This window comes from Anolis carolinensis, chromosome 3 (genome assembly GCF_035594765.1).
Source record: "Anolis carolinensis isolate JA03-04 chromosome 3, rAnoCar3.1.pri, whole genome shotgun sequence".
Lineage (NCBI taxonomy): Eukaryota > Metazoa > Chordata > Lepidosauria > Squamata > Dactyloidae > Anolis > Anolis carolinensis.
In genome coordinates this window covers 10,008,188-10,026,469 of record NC_085843.1, presented here as the reverse complement: position 1 = coordinate 10,026,469, position 18,282 = coordinate 10,008,188, and the positions used below count along the sequence as shown (strand labels likewise).

At 42.6% G+C, this 18,282-nt stretch overlaps 1 protein-coding gene across 1 annotated transcript in view; it reads left to right on the top strand.

Moving 5' to 3' along the window:
• gab2 (GRB2 associated binding protein 2) overlaps positions 1-16,480 on the top strand; it is a 202,161-nt gene extending 185,681 nt beyond the window's left edge. Inside the window, exons 4-10 of the mRNA XM_003225972.4 lie at positions 6,062-6,636; positions 8,301-8,395; positions 9,478-9,751; positions 10,716-10,806; positions 12,649-12,751; positions 13,176-13,301; positions 15,460-16,480. Coding sequence (XP_003226020.2) covers positions 6,062-6,636; positions 8,301-8,395; positions 9,478-9,751; positions 10,716-10,806; positions 12,649-12,751; positions 13,176-13,301; positions 15,460-15,603 — 1,408 coding nt within the window. The 3' untranslated portion in view covers positions 15,604-16,480. The remainder of the gene's footprint in view (positions 1-6,061; positions 6,637-8,300; positions 8,396-9,477; positions 9,752-10,715; positions 10,807-12,648; positions 12,752-13,175; positions 13,302-15,459) is intronic.
• Positions 16,481-18,282: the final 1,802 nt, after the last annotated feature.

Here is an 18,282-nt window from a genome sequence, read left to right as displayed (position 1 = left end):
GCCAGTGAACTCCCCCCCCCCCAAGCAGAGGATGCCTTCAGGCAACAGAGGCCAGGCTACCTATATGCAGATACTCTCACTGATTGACTTTGCAGCTCCATGGCTACTCAATGCTATTCAAGCTTGCTAGTTGCAACAGTTGCTTTCAACAGACGGGGATTCTTTCTCCCACCCTGCACATTTCATAGATATATACACCCCACTTGCTTCACAAGCAACAGAACCTCTAAAGATGCCAGCCACAGATGCAGGCAGAACGTCAGGAAAGAATGCTGCTGGAACATGGCCATGCAGCCTGGAAAACTCACTGCAACCCAGTGATTCCAGCCATGAAAGCCTTTGTCAATAGTCTCATAATTGTGTAACATGAAAGGGCTCTCCGGGCTTTTAGTGCATTTCCGTCAAACACAGCAGATTACAACAATTCCAAACAGTAACGGCAAAGAGCAGTAGGGCAATGGGAAAACATTGCTGCAGTGCACACAGCAAATAAAGCATTCAGCTTCTTATTTTTAAAGAACACAAGACTTACACAGAATTTAGGTGTATTTACGAACCATACCATCTTCCGTTGTAACCTTTGCATGTTTTCCCACCTTGTCGTCTGTCTTTTGTCTTATCCTGAAAATCCAATAAAGAGGGAAAGGTGGGGTAGCTGCATTTGTCTGGTATCTCTAGGCGCTCTCTGCCTGGAAGCACCATAACAACTAGATCCTATCTATATTTGCTAAAATGTTCCACCATGTTCACTAAGGCTTAATTCCCTGTAAGCGTGCATAAGGATTTTTCCCTCTATGCTATGGGAAAATATGACCAAACTAAAAGTGTCTTACTTTAAACATATGATGAGACAATTCAGTTTTTAATAACTGACTGCAAAGCATTGTAATTGGAAGTTGCTGTATCTATATTGTTTTATTTACTTCTTAGAGGTCCGTCTGCAAAACAGAAAAAATTCTAGGACTCCACTTAGAGCAAACTAGTCTCAATCTATGTATGCATTTAAAATATTTATGGACAGATTGAGCACCCCATACCAAAAATTCATGAGACCAGAAACATTTCATATTTCAGCTTTAGATATTTAGATAAGAAAAAAGAATATGCCCATGATGTAAAATAAGAGAACAGGTGGTTGGTTTATACATAGCACCACCTTCTGATGAAAGGATGAAATACAATATTAAAATATCTATATAAGGTAAAGGTAAAGAGGTTGGTGCTCATCTCTATTTCTAAGCCGCAGAGCCGGCATCGTCCATACACACCTCCAAGGTCATGTGGCCGGCATGACTGCATGGAGCGCTGTTACCTTCCCACCGGAGCAGTACCTATTGATCTACTCACATTTGCATGTTTTCAAACTGCTAGGTTGGCAGGAGCTGGGGCTAACAGCGGGCACTCATTCCGCTCCCGGGATTTGAACCTGGGACCTTTTGGTCCACAAGTTCAGTAGCTCAGTGCTTTAACACACTGCACCACCAGGGGCCCCTAAAATATCTATACACAGGGAAAAATTGATTTTGGGAGTTATAGTTCACCTGCATCCAGAAAACACTTAACCCAGCTGACATCAGATCTGGACCAAACTTGGCACACAGACCCAACATGGCCAACTCTGCATACAGTCCTGGTTTGGGGGGTAATTGACTTTGGATCTGGGAGTTGTAGTTCACCCTTATCCAGAGAGCTCTGAACCCTGCCAACGATGGATCTGGACCAGATTTCAGTGATATTAGCTAATACCCCAATACAAACAATGCCTTCTTCTAATAACCTAGGCACCGCTGGGTCCCCATGCTAGTTATTTTATAAAATATTAAAGAGCAACACTCCAAAACAGGGGAATTCCAAACAAGAAACAATCAGGGCCAGCTTATACCTCCCAACAAAGGATTCCCCCATGCAGGAAGCAGCCAAGCTTTGAAGCTGTAAGGCTAATCAAGGTGGCCAATTGCAACATTCACACTTGCCTCCAACAGACAAGAGTTCTTTATCCCACCCTGGACATTATTCCACAGATCTATAAACCCCACTTGCCTAGTTTCCAAAAGACTTCACAACCTCTGAGGATGCCTGCCATAGATGTGGGCGAAACATCAGGCGAGAATGCTTCTGGAACATGGCCATACAGCCCGGAAAACTCACAGCAGTTTAGTTATTCCGGTCATGAAAGCCTTCAACAACACAATATTTTACTGTTTTTGAAATGTATTTTGTCCTAATTTTAATATAAATTGTATTTTGGATCGCAATTCCTACACAAATGGGTTTGGCATGTTTGTACTTTCAAGAGGAAGAACATTTTTGTTCAATACCATGTCGGGGAAATTGGAAAGGAGCCTTGCCGAGAAGCCTTTTGCGAACATGTTGGCTTTGCTTTTTCATCCACCCAGAGCAATACGTTGCGGTAATTTAGAAGAAGGGCTTCTCACCATAGAGTTGACAGCTGGAAACCGGCCCAGAGGACCATGGATCACAGCTGGGGAAGGACCAAGAGTCCAAAGCGATGGGAGATTATGGTGCTCCAAGCACAGCTGGATTCCCATGAACCCCAGGGCTTCCCCGAATTTTAAGAGAATCTCACTCCGACATCTGACTCTCGTTAATAATTCAAAACAAGCTTTGCTTCAGATGGAATTGATGACGGGTTATAAATAAAACAAACTGCCCAGAGATCCCTGTGGTTGGGACCCTCCCAGAGCATGTCATGCTGTCTGTTGGGATAAGTGTGACATCTATATCTCTTTTCTCTCTTGCGAAAATAGGGCTTCTGACTTAAACCTTTCCCTTTTCTCTCAAGGCCTTTTTATGCGACCCTGGGTTAATATGTATAGAGATCGAACATAACAATATGTAACACAGTGATGGCCAACCTATGACATGCGTGTCAGCACTGACACGCCTAGCCATTTTTGCTGACCCGCTGCCGCATGCAGATTGATTGGATGACTATGTCTTTTGTGGCCAAATTTGGTGTGATTTGGTCCAGTGGTTTTGTTGTTTACTCCATGGGAATTATGCACATTATATATATATATATATATATACACACACACACACACACACACACACATACATACATACAGTCAGGGCGGATTACAATGAACACATATATGGCAAACATTCAATGCCAACAGACAAACAACATACATTAGACAGACTCAGAATTCATGAATTCTTCATGAATTTCTAATGGCAGATGGATGACAATTTATTAGAATCATAGAAGCATAGAGTTGGAAGAGATCTCGTGGACCATCCAATCCAACCCCATTCGGCCAAGAAGCAGGAAAATCACATTCAAAGCACCCCTGACAGATGGCCATCCAGCCTCTACTTAAAAGCCTCCAAAGAAGGAGCCTCCACCACACTCCGAGGCAGAGAGTTCCACTGCTGAACAGCTCTCTCAGTGAGGAAGTTCTTTCTAATATTCAGGTGGAATCTCCTTTCCTGTAGTTTGAAGTCATTGTTCCATTGTGTCCTAGTCTCCAGGGCAGCAGAAAACAATCTTGCTCCCTCCTCTCTATGACTTCCCCTCACATATTTCTACATGGCCATCAAGTCTCCTCTCAGCCTTCTCTTCTGCAGGCTAAACATGCCCAGTTCTTTAAGTCGCTCCTCATATTATTTCAGTTGAGTATGGTTTATGAACCCAACTTAGGTTTTCCTTATGACTATTTCCTCATTCCTTACCACTTTACCCTTTAATCTATTTATTCAACTTCTTAGAACAGCTTTTCTCAACCTTTGATCCTCTAGTTGTTTCATATTTCATTTTTTTACAAGCCTCCATCAGCACAATCCATAATGGTGGATTCTGGGAGCTGGGATCCCAAAGGTTGAGAACCATGATCCTAGAGAGTGAAGTTGCATTCTTGGGCAATTTCTGATACCACTGCTAAGAATTCAGAAATTCCTGGGAGCCATCTGCACTATACATCTATTTTACTTTGATGCCAGTTTAAGTGTTGTGTCCTTTTTTAGTGATTCCTAGGATGTGTAGTTTACTGCGGTCCTAGGAATTCTCTCACTGGGTTCACATTCTCTTGGGTGACAGATAAACATCCTCTAAAAAAATCATAGACTCATAGGTCCCAAGGGCCATCCATTCCAATCCCTGCCATGCAGGAATGCTCAACCAAAGCACTCCCAATAGATAGCCATTCGGCCTCTGTTTCAATACCTCCAGAAAAGGAGACTCCACTTGACTCCAGAGAATCAGATTCCACTGTCAAACTGTTCCAACAGTCAAGGCATTCTTCCTAATGTTTAGGTGGGACCTCTTTTCCTGCTAATTGATTCAATTGCTCCATTGTGTCCTAGTCTCTAGAGCAGCAAATAACAAGCATGCTTCCTCCTCCATGTGACATCCTTTTAGATATTCAGACATGGCTCTCATGTCCCCTTTCAGCCTTTTTTTCTCCAAACTGAACATCCCCATCTCCTCAAGCCACTCCTCATAAGGATTTATGGTTTCCAGAACTTTGATCATTTTTGGTCATCCTCCTCTAGACACAGTCTTCCAGGTACAGTCTGAGCAAAACAGAATAAAGTAGTGGTATTATTTCCGTTAATTGAGAAACTATACTCCCATTGAGGAAGCTATAATCACATTGGCTTTTTAAAAAAATAATTTTTATTGAGAGGTTTCCAAGCAACTCCATACATTTCTTATTACAACAAAGATTCTCATTTCTTGATACAATAAGACACATATAAGACAACAAGGGTAACATGGGGGAAAGGGGTGAGGGGGAAAGTGAGGTATCAGTACACAAGTTGAAAAAAAAGGGATGAAGAAAAGAAAAAAAAGAAAAACCCAACAACCACAACAACAAAAACGACCACAGGGGAAAAAAAGCTTACATGTAAACAGTTGCTATATATATATCCTGTTACTTCCAGAGCTCCAGGTGTGGTCCTTTTGATTTTCTTGTAGTCATTTGTTTTTATTTTTGAAGTTAAACAAATGTAACTATCTTTACTTTATACTGTTATCCGAGGGACTTTCTTTAGTCCATCCTTATATGAAAATTTATTTTTTCTTTTTGTAAAAATTCCTTCATGGGTTTCCAATCAGTTTTATTTGATGTCCTTTCCTGGGCTAGTTTTTTGTTAATAAATCCATCACGTACATTACATTGTTGAGCCATTTCTTCATGCTAGGTACCTCCTTTGTTTTCCATACTTGTGCAAGCTCTATTCTCGCCGCCGTGGTGAGGTAAAATATTATTCTATCGGTGTTTTTATCTATTTGTACATCTGTAATTCCTAATGGAAAGCATTCTGGCTTAAATTCAATTTCTTTTTGTAGGATTTTTGTCATTTTTTAATGTATTTCTTGCCAAATATTTTTTGATTTTCTTACATTCCCACAACATGTGGATAAATGTCTCGGTGTGCTTTCCACATTTCCAACAGTTTCCACTGTTTTTTCCTCTATTGAATCTAGCATGTTTATTTGGTGTCAAATACCACATGTGGAACATTTTGAAGCAGTTCTCCTTTATTTCAGTAGCATAGACCCACCTCAGCTTTTTTCCCAATATTTCTTCCCATTGGCCTAGATAAATTGTGTGTCTTATCGCTTTGGCCCATTTTATCATTACTTTTTTATTTGATCTTTCTCTTGAGCCCAGGTAAGTAATTGTTTGTATAATATTCTTATTTGTTTGGTGTTAATTTTCAATATTTTGTCCCAAAGTTTTTCTGTTGTTTCAAATCCTCTTTCTTTATCTTCCTTATATTCCTCTCTAATCTCCCAATACTGAAGCCAGTTGATATTTGGGTCTATATTTGGGTCCATTAATTGAGAAACTATACTCCCATTGAAGAAGCTATAATCGCATTGGCTTTTGATCATTTTGTTCAGCAACCTCTGGATCTGTTCCAGATTGTCCATCTCCTTCTTGAATTTGCTTTGCTCAGAACTTGACACGGGCCATTCCACAGCAGAACAGAGTAAGATTATGACATATGTTGTTCAAGAAATGAATCCCAAATGAATGGGATTGCCTCTGCATCACCTCTCCACTTTTTGTTTCTTCTTCCCTATCAGGAGTGCCAGTTTTTCACAAGCTACAAGGTCAGCTTTCTTCATGAGAAGCGACCCGTCTGTCCAGAAGGTCTCTCAAGGGAACGGACACTGTGTCAACGGGATGGGAGGCCACGTCCACGGCTTCTACAGCTTGCCCAAGCCCAGCCGGCACAACTCGGAGCTGGGGGACAGCGCCTACGACCTCCCGAGGAGCTTTGGGTGCTACGGCCACACCAAAGCCAGCCTCACTGGGTCCGAGACCGACAGCGAAGAGGTCTACACTTTTAAGACCCCGAACAACACCCTCTGCAAAGGCTTCGGGGAGCTTTCGACGGACTCGTATGACGTCCCTGGCACCCCGGTTTATCAGATCCCGAGGACATTCACGCTGGATAAGAACCACAATGCCCTGGCGTCCGGCGAAGCTCCGGCCACTCCTCCTCCGAGGCCACCAAAGCCGGGACAGGCAGAGTCCAGGTGGGGCAGCCCCCAACAGCGGCTTCTGGACAGCGAAAGCCTGGGCGTGGGGTCAGCGGCCGCAACCATTCCCAGGAGGAATACGCTGCCCGCGGTGGAAAACTGCAGGCTGCACCGGGGTGAGTAGAGTTTCCAGAGATGGGGCATTTGGCACTGGATGAAACAAAGCTGGCTGTCTAGGGAAATAAGAAGTGTAACGTATAAATACTGGGACATGCAGCAAAGCAACATCAGAAGGTAGCTAAGGTGGCAAAAATTATTCACAAGGAAGCATACACAGGCTGGGAGAGGCTGCAGCAGTTTGCTTTTGCCTGATAGTACAAGGAAAGGCAAGCATTCTCTCTTCTCTTCTATGCAGAGTGAATGGAGTGCAAACCAGTTCTGCATTTTGAACTCTGTTTGCAGCAATGAAAGCTGATGACAAAAGGAGAAGTGGGAGGAGGAGAAAGAAGCTGAGACATTTTCATAGCCCTTAGGCAGGTGGGAAGGATGATAGCAGATTAATTTGAACTGTCCCTGCCAAAACAGTTGGAAAGTATGCATCTCTCCAAAAGGACCTTCTTAGGTTTCCATCTCAAAACATTTCTTTTAGCCAAACATATGCGTTTCATTATTTATACAGTAGAGTCTCACTTATCCAAGCCTCGCTTATCCAAGCTTCTGGATTATCTAAGCTATTTTTGTAGTCAATGTTTTCAATATATCGTGATATTTTGGTGCTAAATTCGTAAATACAGTAATTACTATATAGCATTACTGCGTATTGAACTACTTTTTCTGTCAAATTTGTTGTATAACATGATGTTTTGGTGCTTAATTTGTAAAATCATAATCTAATTTGATGTTTAATAGGCTTTTCCTTAATCCCCCCTTATTATCCAAAATATTCACTTATCCAAGCTTCTGCTGGCCCGTTTACGTTGGATAAGCGAGACTCTACTGTAACGCTTTATTTATATTCCACCCCTCTCCCCAAGGGGACTTAGAGCAGATGGATACAGGCAAATATTCAATGGCTTGTTACAATGATAGACAGTGAGATACAAATACACAGACAAAGGCAAAGGCTTCTCCTTTCATTTCCGGCTTTGGAGCCGGTGCTTCTCTGGCTCTCGGGGAGGTGCCCTTCTCCATTTCCAAGCCAAGATGCCTGCGTTGTCCATAGACACCTCCTGGTTGTGTTACTGCTTCAGCATTTTCCCGCCGAAGCAGTACCTATTTATCTACTCACATTTGCATGTTTTCCAACTACTACGTTGGCAGAAGCTAGGGTTAACACCCCAGTTGTTAACCCTTTCATTTCCGGGTCTGAAGGCAGTGCTAATCTCTGGCTCCAGAGGAGGTGCTCTTCTCTGTTTCCAAGCTGCGGTACCGGTATTATCCATAGACACCTCCTTGTTGTGTTACTGCTTCGGCATTTTCCCACCGAAGCAGTACCTATTTATCTACTCACATTTGCATGTTTTCGAACTGCTAGGTTGGCAGGAGCTAAGGCTAACAGCAGGAGCTAACCCCATCGAATCCAAACTGCCCATCTTCAGGTCAGCAGTTCGGCAGCACAAGTTTGACCCATAGCGCCAGAGATCTTTTCCCTTAGCTAAATTTATGAATTTCTTTATTGAATGACTTGCGTTTTCCCCAACATTGAGGAAAGCCCTTCCTCAAGTATCTTAAAACTTGAGCAAGTTAAAATAGGGCAATGCAGTTTTTCATACAGTCTGATAAGGTATCTTGATAAGGGGGTTTTTTTTCGGTTGAATGAACTGTGTTTCACTGATTTCAGCTTCATCCTGTGAGACCTATGAATACCCGCAACACAGCAGCAGCAGTGCTGCTCAATCAGCAGAATCTATGAATGCTGGACTTCATCCATATCTGGTAAGTTATTTAGGTTTGCTTAGTCTTCACTGTACAGCTATTATTCATTCGTTCGTTTAGCACCATCAAATGCTCATTTCACTTTATAGTCTACTTGCCAAAAAAAGTGACCTTTCATTGGTGAACAATCTAAAAAATATATGTATGCACATATTCATGCAGAAGGAAGAAGGAATAACAGAACACAAAGCTGTACAATACCATTGGAAACCAAATCATTTGGATAAAATGCAAAACCAAGCAACACAATACAAAATAAACTAATGAATACATGTCATCAGAATAGACAAGTTTCCAAAACAAAATCTAGATATGAACTTTTCCATTGCAGGCCACTTTAATAGCAATAGTAATAGTGTCATTCTAGAGAATCCTGAGATTATTTTTTTGGTTCAAGGGAATAGAGCAGAAATATTTAGAAATAATTTCAAGTATCTCTTAGGATGAAGCCATGGCTATTAAAGTGTTATGAAAGTTGGATAATGCAGAAAATGTGTTGTTGTTTTGTTCTCAGTTTCCCTTCTTCCCAAAGCATTTTTGCCCTTGGCTTCAGGATTTCACCATCCATCACATGCCTGGTTCCAAGCCATTACCTGAAATCCTAAGGATTAGGAACTTCATTATTGTTCTTGTTTACAAGTTCCTTCTTGTTTACAAGTTCCACTCAGTGCACTTTGCCCAGCTCATTTTATGTTTTTATTGCTGTGTTTTTCATGTGTTTTATAATGATTGTGATTTTTAATGCCTTTTAAATTTATTTGTGTGTTTTTGTAAAACTGTATACTGTATGCTGGTTTTATATCTGTAAGCTGCCCTGAGTCCCTCTGGGGAGATGGTGGCGGGGTACAAAAATAAAATTATTATTATTATATTAATATTAATATTATTATTATTAATAATAATAATAATAATAATAATAATAATAATAATAATAATAATAATGTTGTTTTTAGATTTTAAATCTGAGATTCTCAGGGTGCAGCCCAGCTGTAGTTTTGGAGATCTTGCTTTCCTAGAAGCCTCGGTTCTCTTTGAATTTTTGCCTGCAGCTCTTTACATTTTGCTTCCTTTTCGCTCCTCAGCAAAACAAAGCTACAGTGGCTCGTTCTCACAGCGCTGATTCCGAGGAGAACTATGTCCCGATGAACCCGGGCTCCTCGATCCTGCTGAACATGGACAGATCGGAGGACAATTCCCAGAACCTCTATATCCCCATGAGCCCCGGACCCCATCACCTGGCGATGTCTTCTTCTACCTTTCCCCTTCATAAGGGCAGCAGTAGCTCCCAGCCTCACCGGCGGATGAGTGAAATCCAGCCCCCGCCCGTCAACCGGAACCTCAAACCAGATCGCAAAGGTATTAACAGGACTGTCCAAGTCGAAAAACAACTCGTGAACAATGTGTTGTCGAAGGCTTTCATGACCGGGATCACAGGGTTGTTGTATGTTTTCTGGATTGTATGGCCATGTTCCAGAAGCATTCTCTCCTGACATTTCACCCACATCTATGGCAGGCATCCTCAGAGGTTGACTACCAGTATTTAAAAAACTCTAAAATCATGACAGTAAATAAAGAACAACACTCAGAAAACAAGGGAATTCCAGACAGGAAACAATCAAGGCCAGTTAACACCTCCCAACAAAGGATTCCCCCAAGCAGGAAGCAGAGAGGCTTTAAAGCTGCAAGACCACTCAATGCTAATCAAGGTGGCCAATCGCAATATTCACACTTGCCTCCAACAGACAAGAGTTCTGGACATTTCACATTCCACTCTGGATTATTCAACAGATATATAACCTCACTTGTCTAGTTTCCAACAGACCTCACAACCTCTGAGGATGCCTGCCATAGATGTGGGCAAAACGTCAGGAGAGAATACTTCTGGAACATGGCCATACAGCCCAGAAAACATACAACACCACAATGGGTTAAAACCTTGTGCCAGCTGAACTGCTGACCAAATGATTGGCGGTTCGAATCCGGGGAGTGGGGTGAGCTCCCATCTTCAGCTCTAGCTCCCCATGCGGGGAAGTGAGAGAAGCCTCCCACAGGATGGTAAAACATCAAAAACACCCTGGGCAACATCCTTGCAGATGGCCAGTTCTCTTACACCAGAAACGACTTGCAGTCTTTCCTGACACGAAAATAAAAGTAGATTTGCTGAGACATAAGATCAATTTGTTATGTTGCTAATTTCAGTTTTAATGTTTTAATCAAGGAAATTGTGGGCAATGAATTAATATTAAACAAATTCATGCCAAGCTCTGCTCATGTCCTAATAAATATGTTCCATCCTGACTCTAAACTCTTTCTGCTTCAGCCAAGCCAACGCCACTAGACTTGAGGAACAACACAGTCATTGACGAACTTCCCTTCAAGTCACCGGTCACTAAATCCTGGTCCAGGCCTGGGTGAGTACAAGATGGGACTGTTTAGTTGCTTAGATTCATCTTATTATCTTTCACAAACCAGGCATGGCTTGCCAAGAAATCATCATCAAGTGGAGATGTTTATGGCTGCATCCCTAAGTACATAACTGGGAAGTTCCAGAATTATCTTCCTAATAGAATTGTAGGAGAATAGAACTAAGCAGAGTCCAACATTGAATTTATGCTTGCTTGAAGAATATTGTCTGATTTTGCCAGCCACATAAGAGAGGGTTTTTGGAATTGAGTGGCTTCAGTTTATTTATACTCCATCCCATCTCCCCTTGAGGACTCGCCTAATCCAAGGCTAAAAATTGGGTAGTCTTCAGACTTTGCTTTGATTGTAATTTCTGACATGGCAAGGGATTGGACTGGATGGTCCTGGTGGTCTTTTCCAGCTCTGTTTTTTTTCCCCAGAGGAAAGGACAACATAGGATCCACCTGTACAAACATTGACAGTACGAGAAGTCAATTTTTGCTTTGATTCTGGCAGCATTTCTCTCTCTGAGAGCAATAGGGGGACAGAGGAAACATTTTGCTTGTTCTTTGCTGTTGTGTGACTTCAAGTTGCTTCCAACTTAGGAGACCCCATTACAGGGTTTTCTGGGGCTGAGAGAATGTGATTTTCCCAAGGTTGTCCAATGGATTTCCATGGCTGAGCAAGAGAAATGAATCCTGGTTTCCACAGTCATAGTCCAATGCTCAAAGTAAACCATGCTGGCTATTCGCCTGGACATTTTCACAAATGAATTCAACAGGGTAACCCTACACATTGTCTCACTCTCCAAAAGCCAGAAAGTCCAGATAGATGATGATGATGATGATTATGATGATAATACAGTAGAGTCTCACTTATCCAAGCCTCGCTTATCCAAGCCTCTGGATTATCCAAGCCATTTTGGTAGTCAATGTTTTCAGTATATCATGATATTTTGGTGCTAAATTCGTAAATACAGTAATTGCAACATAACATTCCTGCATATTGAACTACTTTTTCTGTCAGATTTGTTGCATAACATGAAATTTTGGTGCTTAATTTGTAAAATCATAACCTAATTTGATGTTTAATACGCTTTTCCTTAATCCCTCCTTATTATCCAAGATATTCGCTTATCCAAGCTTCTGCCGGCCCGTTTAGCTTGGATAAGTGAGACTCTACTGCACTTTATTTTTCTAATCTGCCACCATCTCCCCGAAGGGACTTGGGGCAGCTAACAGGGGGCCAAGCCCAAAACAGAAACAAAGTATAACAAGATTAAAACCAATATCAATAACTAAGAAACAATATCACAACAATCGAATAAAATAAACAATTAAAACACAGCATACAATAAAACACACAATGACCATACAAAATGAGGTAATAATACAAGTGTCACCACTATGGATGAAAAGGGGTCGCTCATATAAAAAGTACACACTTTCAAGACCATTTAATAAAGTGCATGGACAAGTATCGGAGAGTTGCCTGGGATAGTGTGGAATAGGATAGATAGGGAGGAAAATTAAGTCCTATGATCCATTAGCTATGGATGGAATAAGATGAACACAGCAGAGTCACCTCCCAAATGTTCAATTCTTCTTGATACATAAATTTGATGGACTGTGTAAGACTATTATTTAGTTAAACCTCACTTGGAATTCTGTATCCAGGTCTGGACAGCACAACAAGAAGGTTATTTGCAAACCGGGATTTGTCCAGAAAGATGACCCGGAGGTGTGAGATTCAAGCCAGTTACGCCTCTCCCTATTGTTGAGGCTGGCCTTGTTCTTCCTCAATAATAATAACATTATGTAACCTGTCCTGTTCTTTAATTTCTCTTTCAGCCAGGCCTTCAACTCCAACTTTTCCCCATACTGTCGTCCCATCTCGACCCAGAGCATCACCAGCACTGACTCAGGAGACAGTGAAGAAAATTATGTGGCCATGGTAAGTTTCATTCAAATGTAAATTCTAACTTTCTTTCTTCAATATCAAGTTTTTATATATATATATATTATACAATAAGAGCTCAACTTTTACAAAGGTTAGAATAAAAAAACCCTCATGAGAGTGGAAAAAACACTAAATAAAAAACTGCTAGGCATCTCTTATGTCCTCCAGTGTTATTCTGGTTAACTTTTGTGTGCCATAGCAGTTCGAAGTACACTGAATAGAGTCTACTTGTACATTCCCTCTATGTCCTGCCTTGGTGCATTTCACAATTTGCAATTACACAGTGGCTTCACAGGGATGCTCCTTCTAGTTCCAGAAGAACATCTCTTTCCAAATGTGGGTTTGATCACTTTTTTTTAGATGTCATACATTTTATTATTTTACTTTATTCATTGTGGCTCATCTGTTCTTCCTTTAGCAAAACCCGATCTCTGCATCTCCCATTCCCAGCGGCACAAACAGTCCGGCCACAAAAAAGAGCACAGGAAGTGTCGATTACCTGGCTTTGGATTTCCAGCCAAGCTCACCTGGGCCACATCGAAAGGTATAGCCCTTCTCTGTAACTTTTGCAGGCAGTTGCACCTGTGCAACCAATGGCTAATTGCAACTAGAAGTGTCCCGTGGAATCAATAGGTTTTACTCACTAGTGAAGAGCTGACCCAATGAGTTTACTCTAAGTGTAATTCACCAGTCAGCCAGCATCCTATTAATGGCAGACACTGGTATAATTTGTTTTATTCTTACAGAGGATCTGCTGTCACTGTGGGATGATCTTACACTGCCTCTGAAAGCAAGAGGATAACGAGAAAGATCAAATTTATTTATTTATTTATTTACAGTAGAGTCTCACTTATCCAACATAAACGGGCCAGCAGAATGTTGGATAAGCGAATATGTTGGATAATAAGGCGGCATTAAGGAAAAGCCTATTAAACATCAAGTTAGATCATGATTTTACAAATGAAGCACCAAAACATCATGTAGACAACAAATTTGACAGAAAAATAGTTCAATACGCAATAATGCTATGTAGTAATTACTGTATTTAAAAATTTAGCACCAAAATATCATGATGTATTGAAAACATTGACTACAGAAATGCGTTGGGTAATCCAGAACGTTGGATAAGCGAGTGTTGGATATTTATATTCCGCCCTTCTCACCCCGAAGGGGACTCAGGGCGGATTACAATGAACACATATATGGCAAACATTCAATGCCAACAGACAAACAACATACATTAGATAGACTCAGAGGCATTTTTTTAAACATTTTTCCAGCTTCACGATTCCGGCCACAGGGGGAGCTGTTGCTTCACCGTCCAGTAGTGGCTGTACTTCCTCATTCCTTTCCTCGTGTTTTGCTGGCAGTTTTATGGTGTTGTAAATTAGCCTCCCGCATAAAGCGTCCCTAAATTTCCCTAATTGGCAGGTGCAACTGTCTTTCGGGGCTGCATAGGTCAACAGCAAGCCGGGGCTATTAATGGTCGGAGGCTTAACCCGACCCGGGCTTCGAACTCATGACCTCTCGGTCAGTAGTGATTTATAGCAGCTGGTTACTAGCTGGCTGCGCCACAGCCCGGCCCCTTTTTTTCAAGGTTTTGTTGACAGTCCCAGATAACTGAATTGATACACCTACCTTATAGGTTCCCTCTTTTGACCAGAGCTGGTTTGATGGTGCATGGATTGAATTCTTGCCCAATAGCTTTCTGATTGGCATCAATTCAAGTTGCAAGCTGAGGTACTGCATTATCATCTGGAGCTACAATGAAAGTTCTTCTGATGCTCACCTCAAAACATACCTCTTAAAACAGACAGTGATTCAATCAAAGGTCTTCAGGGACACATTAGTTTGGGGCTTTGGAGAGACTCTCAAGGTCTACTCTAGTTGGAACCAACCAACAAGATTCCACTTTAGATTTAATTCTGTTTGAGAACAGCCTGATCCTTGATTAGAGATCTCTACCATATGGACATACCGTATATACTTGAGTATAAGCTGACCCGAATACAAGCCGAGGCACCTAATTTTACCACAAAAAACTGGGATAACTTATTGACCCGAGGGTGGGAAATTAAGCAGCTATTGGTAAATTTCAAAATAAAAATAGATAGCAATAAAATTACATTATTCGAGGCATCAATAGGTTAAATAAAGTATATATATGGATATAGATATACAGGTACATGGATCTATATGTATATAGGATTTGCAAAGACCTGCAAACATATGAGGGGAAAATTAATATATAAAATTTATGTATGTATAGATACAGATATATAAGTACACAGGGATTGAAAATGCATGCAGGGGGTTAATGCCTATATATCTGTAGGAGAGTTTAACAAATATTTCAGGGGGAAATGCTTTTATAAGATTAATGGATATATATTTTTTCTTCTTCCTTACTTGCAAGGGCATCTTTCCCTTTTCAAAACATTCCCTTGGTTAAGAGTGAGGGAGGCTTTGGAAAACACACTGATAAGGGAGGGTAAGAGAGGAATATATCATATATTGCAAGCAATGGCCTCCGGGTTCTCTTGCCCAGCCTTGGCCCCATTATAAGCCGAGGGAGGCTTTTTCAGCTCAAAAAAAGCGCTGAAAAACTCAGCTTATCTTTGAGTATATACGGTAAGTGTACAACTATGCAAATCTATTGTGAACTAAACAAATCTGTTTTGTCTTTGCTTCTCCTTGGGCAGCCTTCAACATCATCGGCTGCTTCGGACGAGAAGGTCGACTACGTGCAAGTTGACAAGGAGAAGACACAAGCCTTGCAAAGCACCATGCTGGAGTGGACCGACGTCCGGCAGTCCTCAGAGCCCACCAAGGCAGCCAAACAGTAGGAGGAAAGCCAGAGACTAAACATTTCTCTCCGTAGAGACTAGACCTCCAGCTACCATTCTGTGAGGACCGTTCTCCGAGGCTGAGCAGACTGGTTTCGAAAGCAGGCTTAACGTCAGGGGAGGACCTTGCCAGTGCTAACAGTGCCAGGGATTTGCTTGCTGTTGGAGAAGTGAACTGGGAAATTCAACGTAGCAATACTGGGATTCTTGACACCCTGTTTCTGCATGCTTTCAGCCATCGCTATACCCACCTTCTTGCCAGATGACTGCACCTGACACTCACTCCCCTGCTCTGTGTTCTGGCCGTTTACAATGGGAAACGTGGCCGACCGTCGTCTCTGGATCTGATTTTCAACGTTGGTTATTGTTTTCTGTGTTAATTGCAGCTATGCCCGTTTCTGAAGCACTGAAGAGCTTTGGGGGAATCGGGGTTGAGGACAAGCTATCACTCCTCATTGTCCTATATCGGCCTCTTGACCATGTAAATTGGCTTGAGCTGAAACTAATTTTCTCTCCCACCTCCTCCATCTCTTCAAGATTCTCCTTGGAAAATTTGAATGGTCAATCTTCTTTGGAGTATTTTCTAAATACTTGTGTGTTGTTGAATGTTCAAGGAATATTTGATATCTGGTGTGCTGATAACCGATGATGTTTGAATTCAAGGTTTGTTGTTTGGTGGTATTTGATAGATGGTGTGCCGTTTTGTATTTAGTAGTTGGCAGAGTGTAATGTCTGACTGCTTAGGAGATTCATAGAGAAATCACATCATGGCCCAATTGGATTGGATCCGAGGCCCAACCCGTCCGATATTCCGTTCCATTCAGTTGTGACTGTTTTTTGACGGCTGCTAATAAATCTAGAGTTTGCCAAGTTTGAAGCAGTTGCAAATTCATGTTTGAAAACTGAAAGGTGGCAAATCTGGGAAAGAGTTGCAAACATTCACCAGCAATGAGCAGAGTTGACATTGCCAGTGGTTTTAGATAGGAAGCTTGTGTTGAAGAGCAAAAGTAGCCAGTTAGTTGTAAACAGCAGAGAATGTCCTCTATGCCACATACGACCTTGTCCCCAAAACTGGGCAGTGGATTGTGCTGCCAGACTCAGAAAATGCCTGCAATAAAGGGATTGTCGTGGCTTGCTTTCAAACTTCTAGGGCAGACAATGGCTGATACCCTTCATAGGAAGATGTCAACAGGACCGTCCCGAGGAAATTTAAAGAGGTACGCAAATATTTTTTTGCGCCCCCTCCCCTGCGCCACAGGAGGCGGGCCAGGACTGGCCCCGCCTCCCACGCCCTAACCCCGCCTCCCACGCCGGGCGGCCACGCCTCCCGCAGCGCGGGCGGCGTGGGAGGCAGGGCCAGGGTGCGCGGCACGGGAGGCGGGGCCAGACGTGGCCCCGCCTCCCGCGGGGCGCGCCCTGCCGCAGCCAAGCTGCGGCAGGAGTTCTTCCAGGCCGCAGCCTGAAAGGACTCCCACTGCAGAGGGCGCGCGCCGTGGGAGGCGTGGCCGGCCCCGCCTCCCGCGGGGTGCACCCTGGCTGGGCGGCCAGGCTGTGCCATGGCGCGCCCCGCGGGAGGCGGGGCCAGACCTTGTCACGCCTCTGCGTCACACGGCCCCGCCTCTGCCAGATGTGGCTCCGCCTCCCAGGGGCTCAATAGCGCCCCTGGGAAGGTGGCGCCCAACGCGGGGGCGTGGCCAGCGTGCCGTCTTGGGCCAGGCCTGGATGTCAATTTAGCCACCCTTCAGGATGGTAATCTCCACCCAATAAAACCTTGCCTTTTAAGACAATATAATCTCCTCCAACAAAGGAATCTCTGAGGAACAATGAATGATTATGATTCTTAACTCTTTAGCAGGGTCATGCTGTAGCTTGTCATACATCTCTCCCGCTCTTTGGAGATTCCTATCATAGGCAAGCTGCATGTCTAAAAGCAATGGTTCTCAACTTGTGGGTGTTTTGACCTATAACTCCCAGAAATCCCAGCTATTAGGATTTCTCGGGGTTGAAGGCCAAAACATCTAGGGACCCACAGGTTGAGAACTAATTAAAGGGAGGTTTTGATGGGTAGTGTTGGTCACTGCAATAAAAGTGAAGTGAAATTGTCTATGTATGATGCTGTAATATGGACTAGCAGCACCATAATTATTGAATGGGATGCCAACCTATTCTGAAAAAATATCTTGCCCAAAAAAACTTTGTGATTGGGTGGCTGTAGGTCAGAAATGGTTTCACGACATAGAACGACACAAGAACCATGACCAAAATTTATTTTGGCCCATCCTCTTTTCATACAGTTGGGTTCCATTGGATCACGCTGAGCCGTTCCTTCTCTGCCTGTCTTAACACTTCCAGGCTCCCTGTGTGAAGTAGTGGCTGAAGTCAAGGTGCTGCCTCCAGATGAGTTTATCAGCCTCTAAGAATCCAGCTAGCCAATGCTCACCTTCTTCCTCACTTGTGACATTAGAAGCTTTCTGATGGTGCTGCATATACACGAGTATATACGGTACATGTTTACTTAGATCTGTGGCCCTCAAACTGTATGAGCCAAGAGCTGGTTCACAGTCCCTCTGAGTCATAAGAAATCCCTCATATTTGTGATAAAGAATCATAGAAATATGGAAGAGACCACAAGGGCCATCCAATCCAACCTCCTGCCATGCATATGTTGTCTCTATTGAA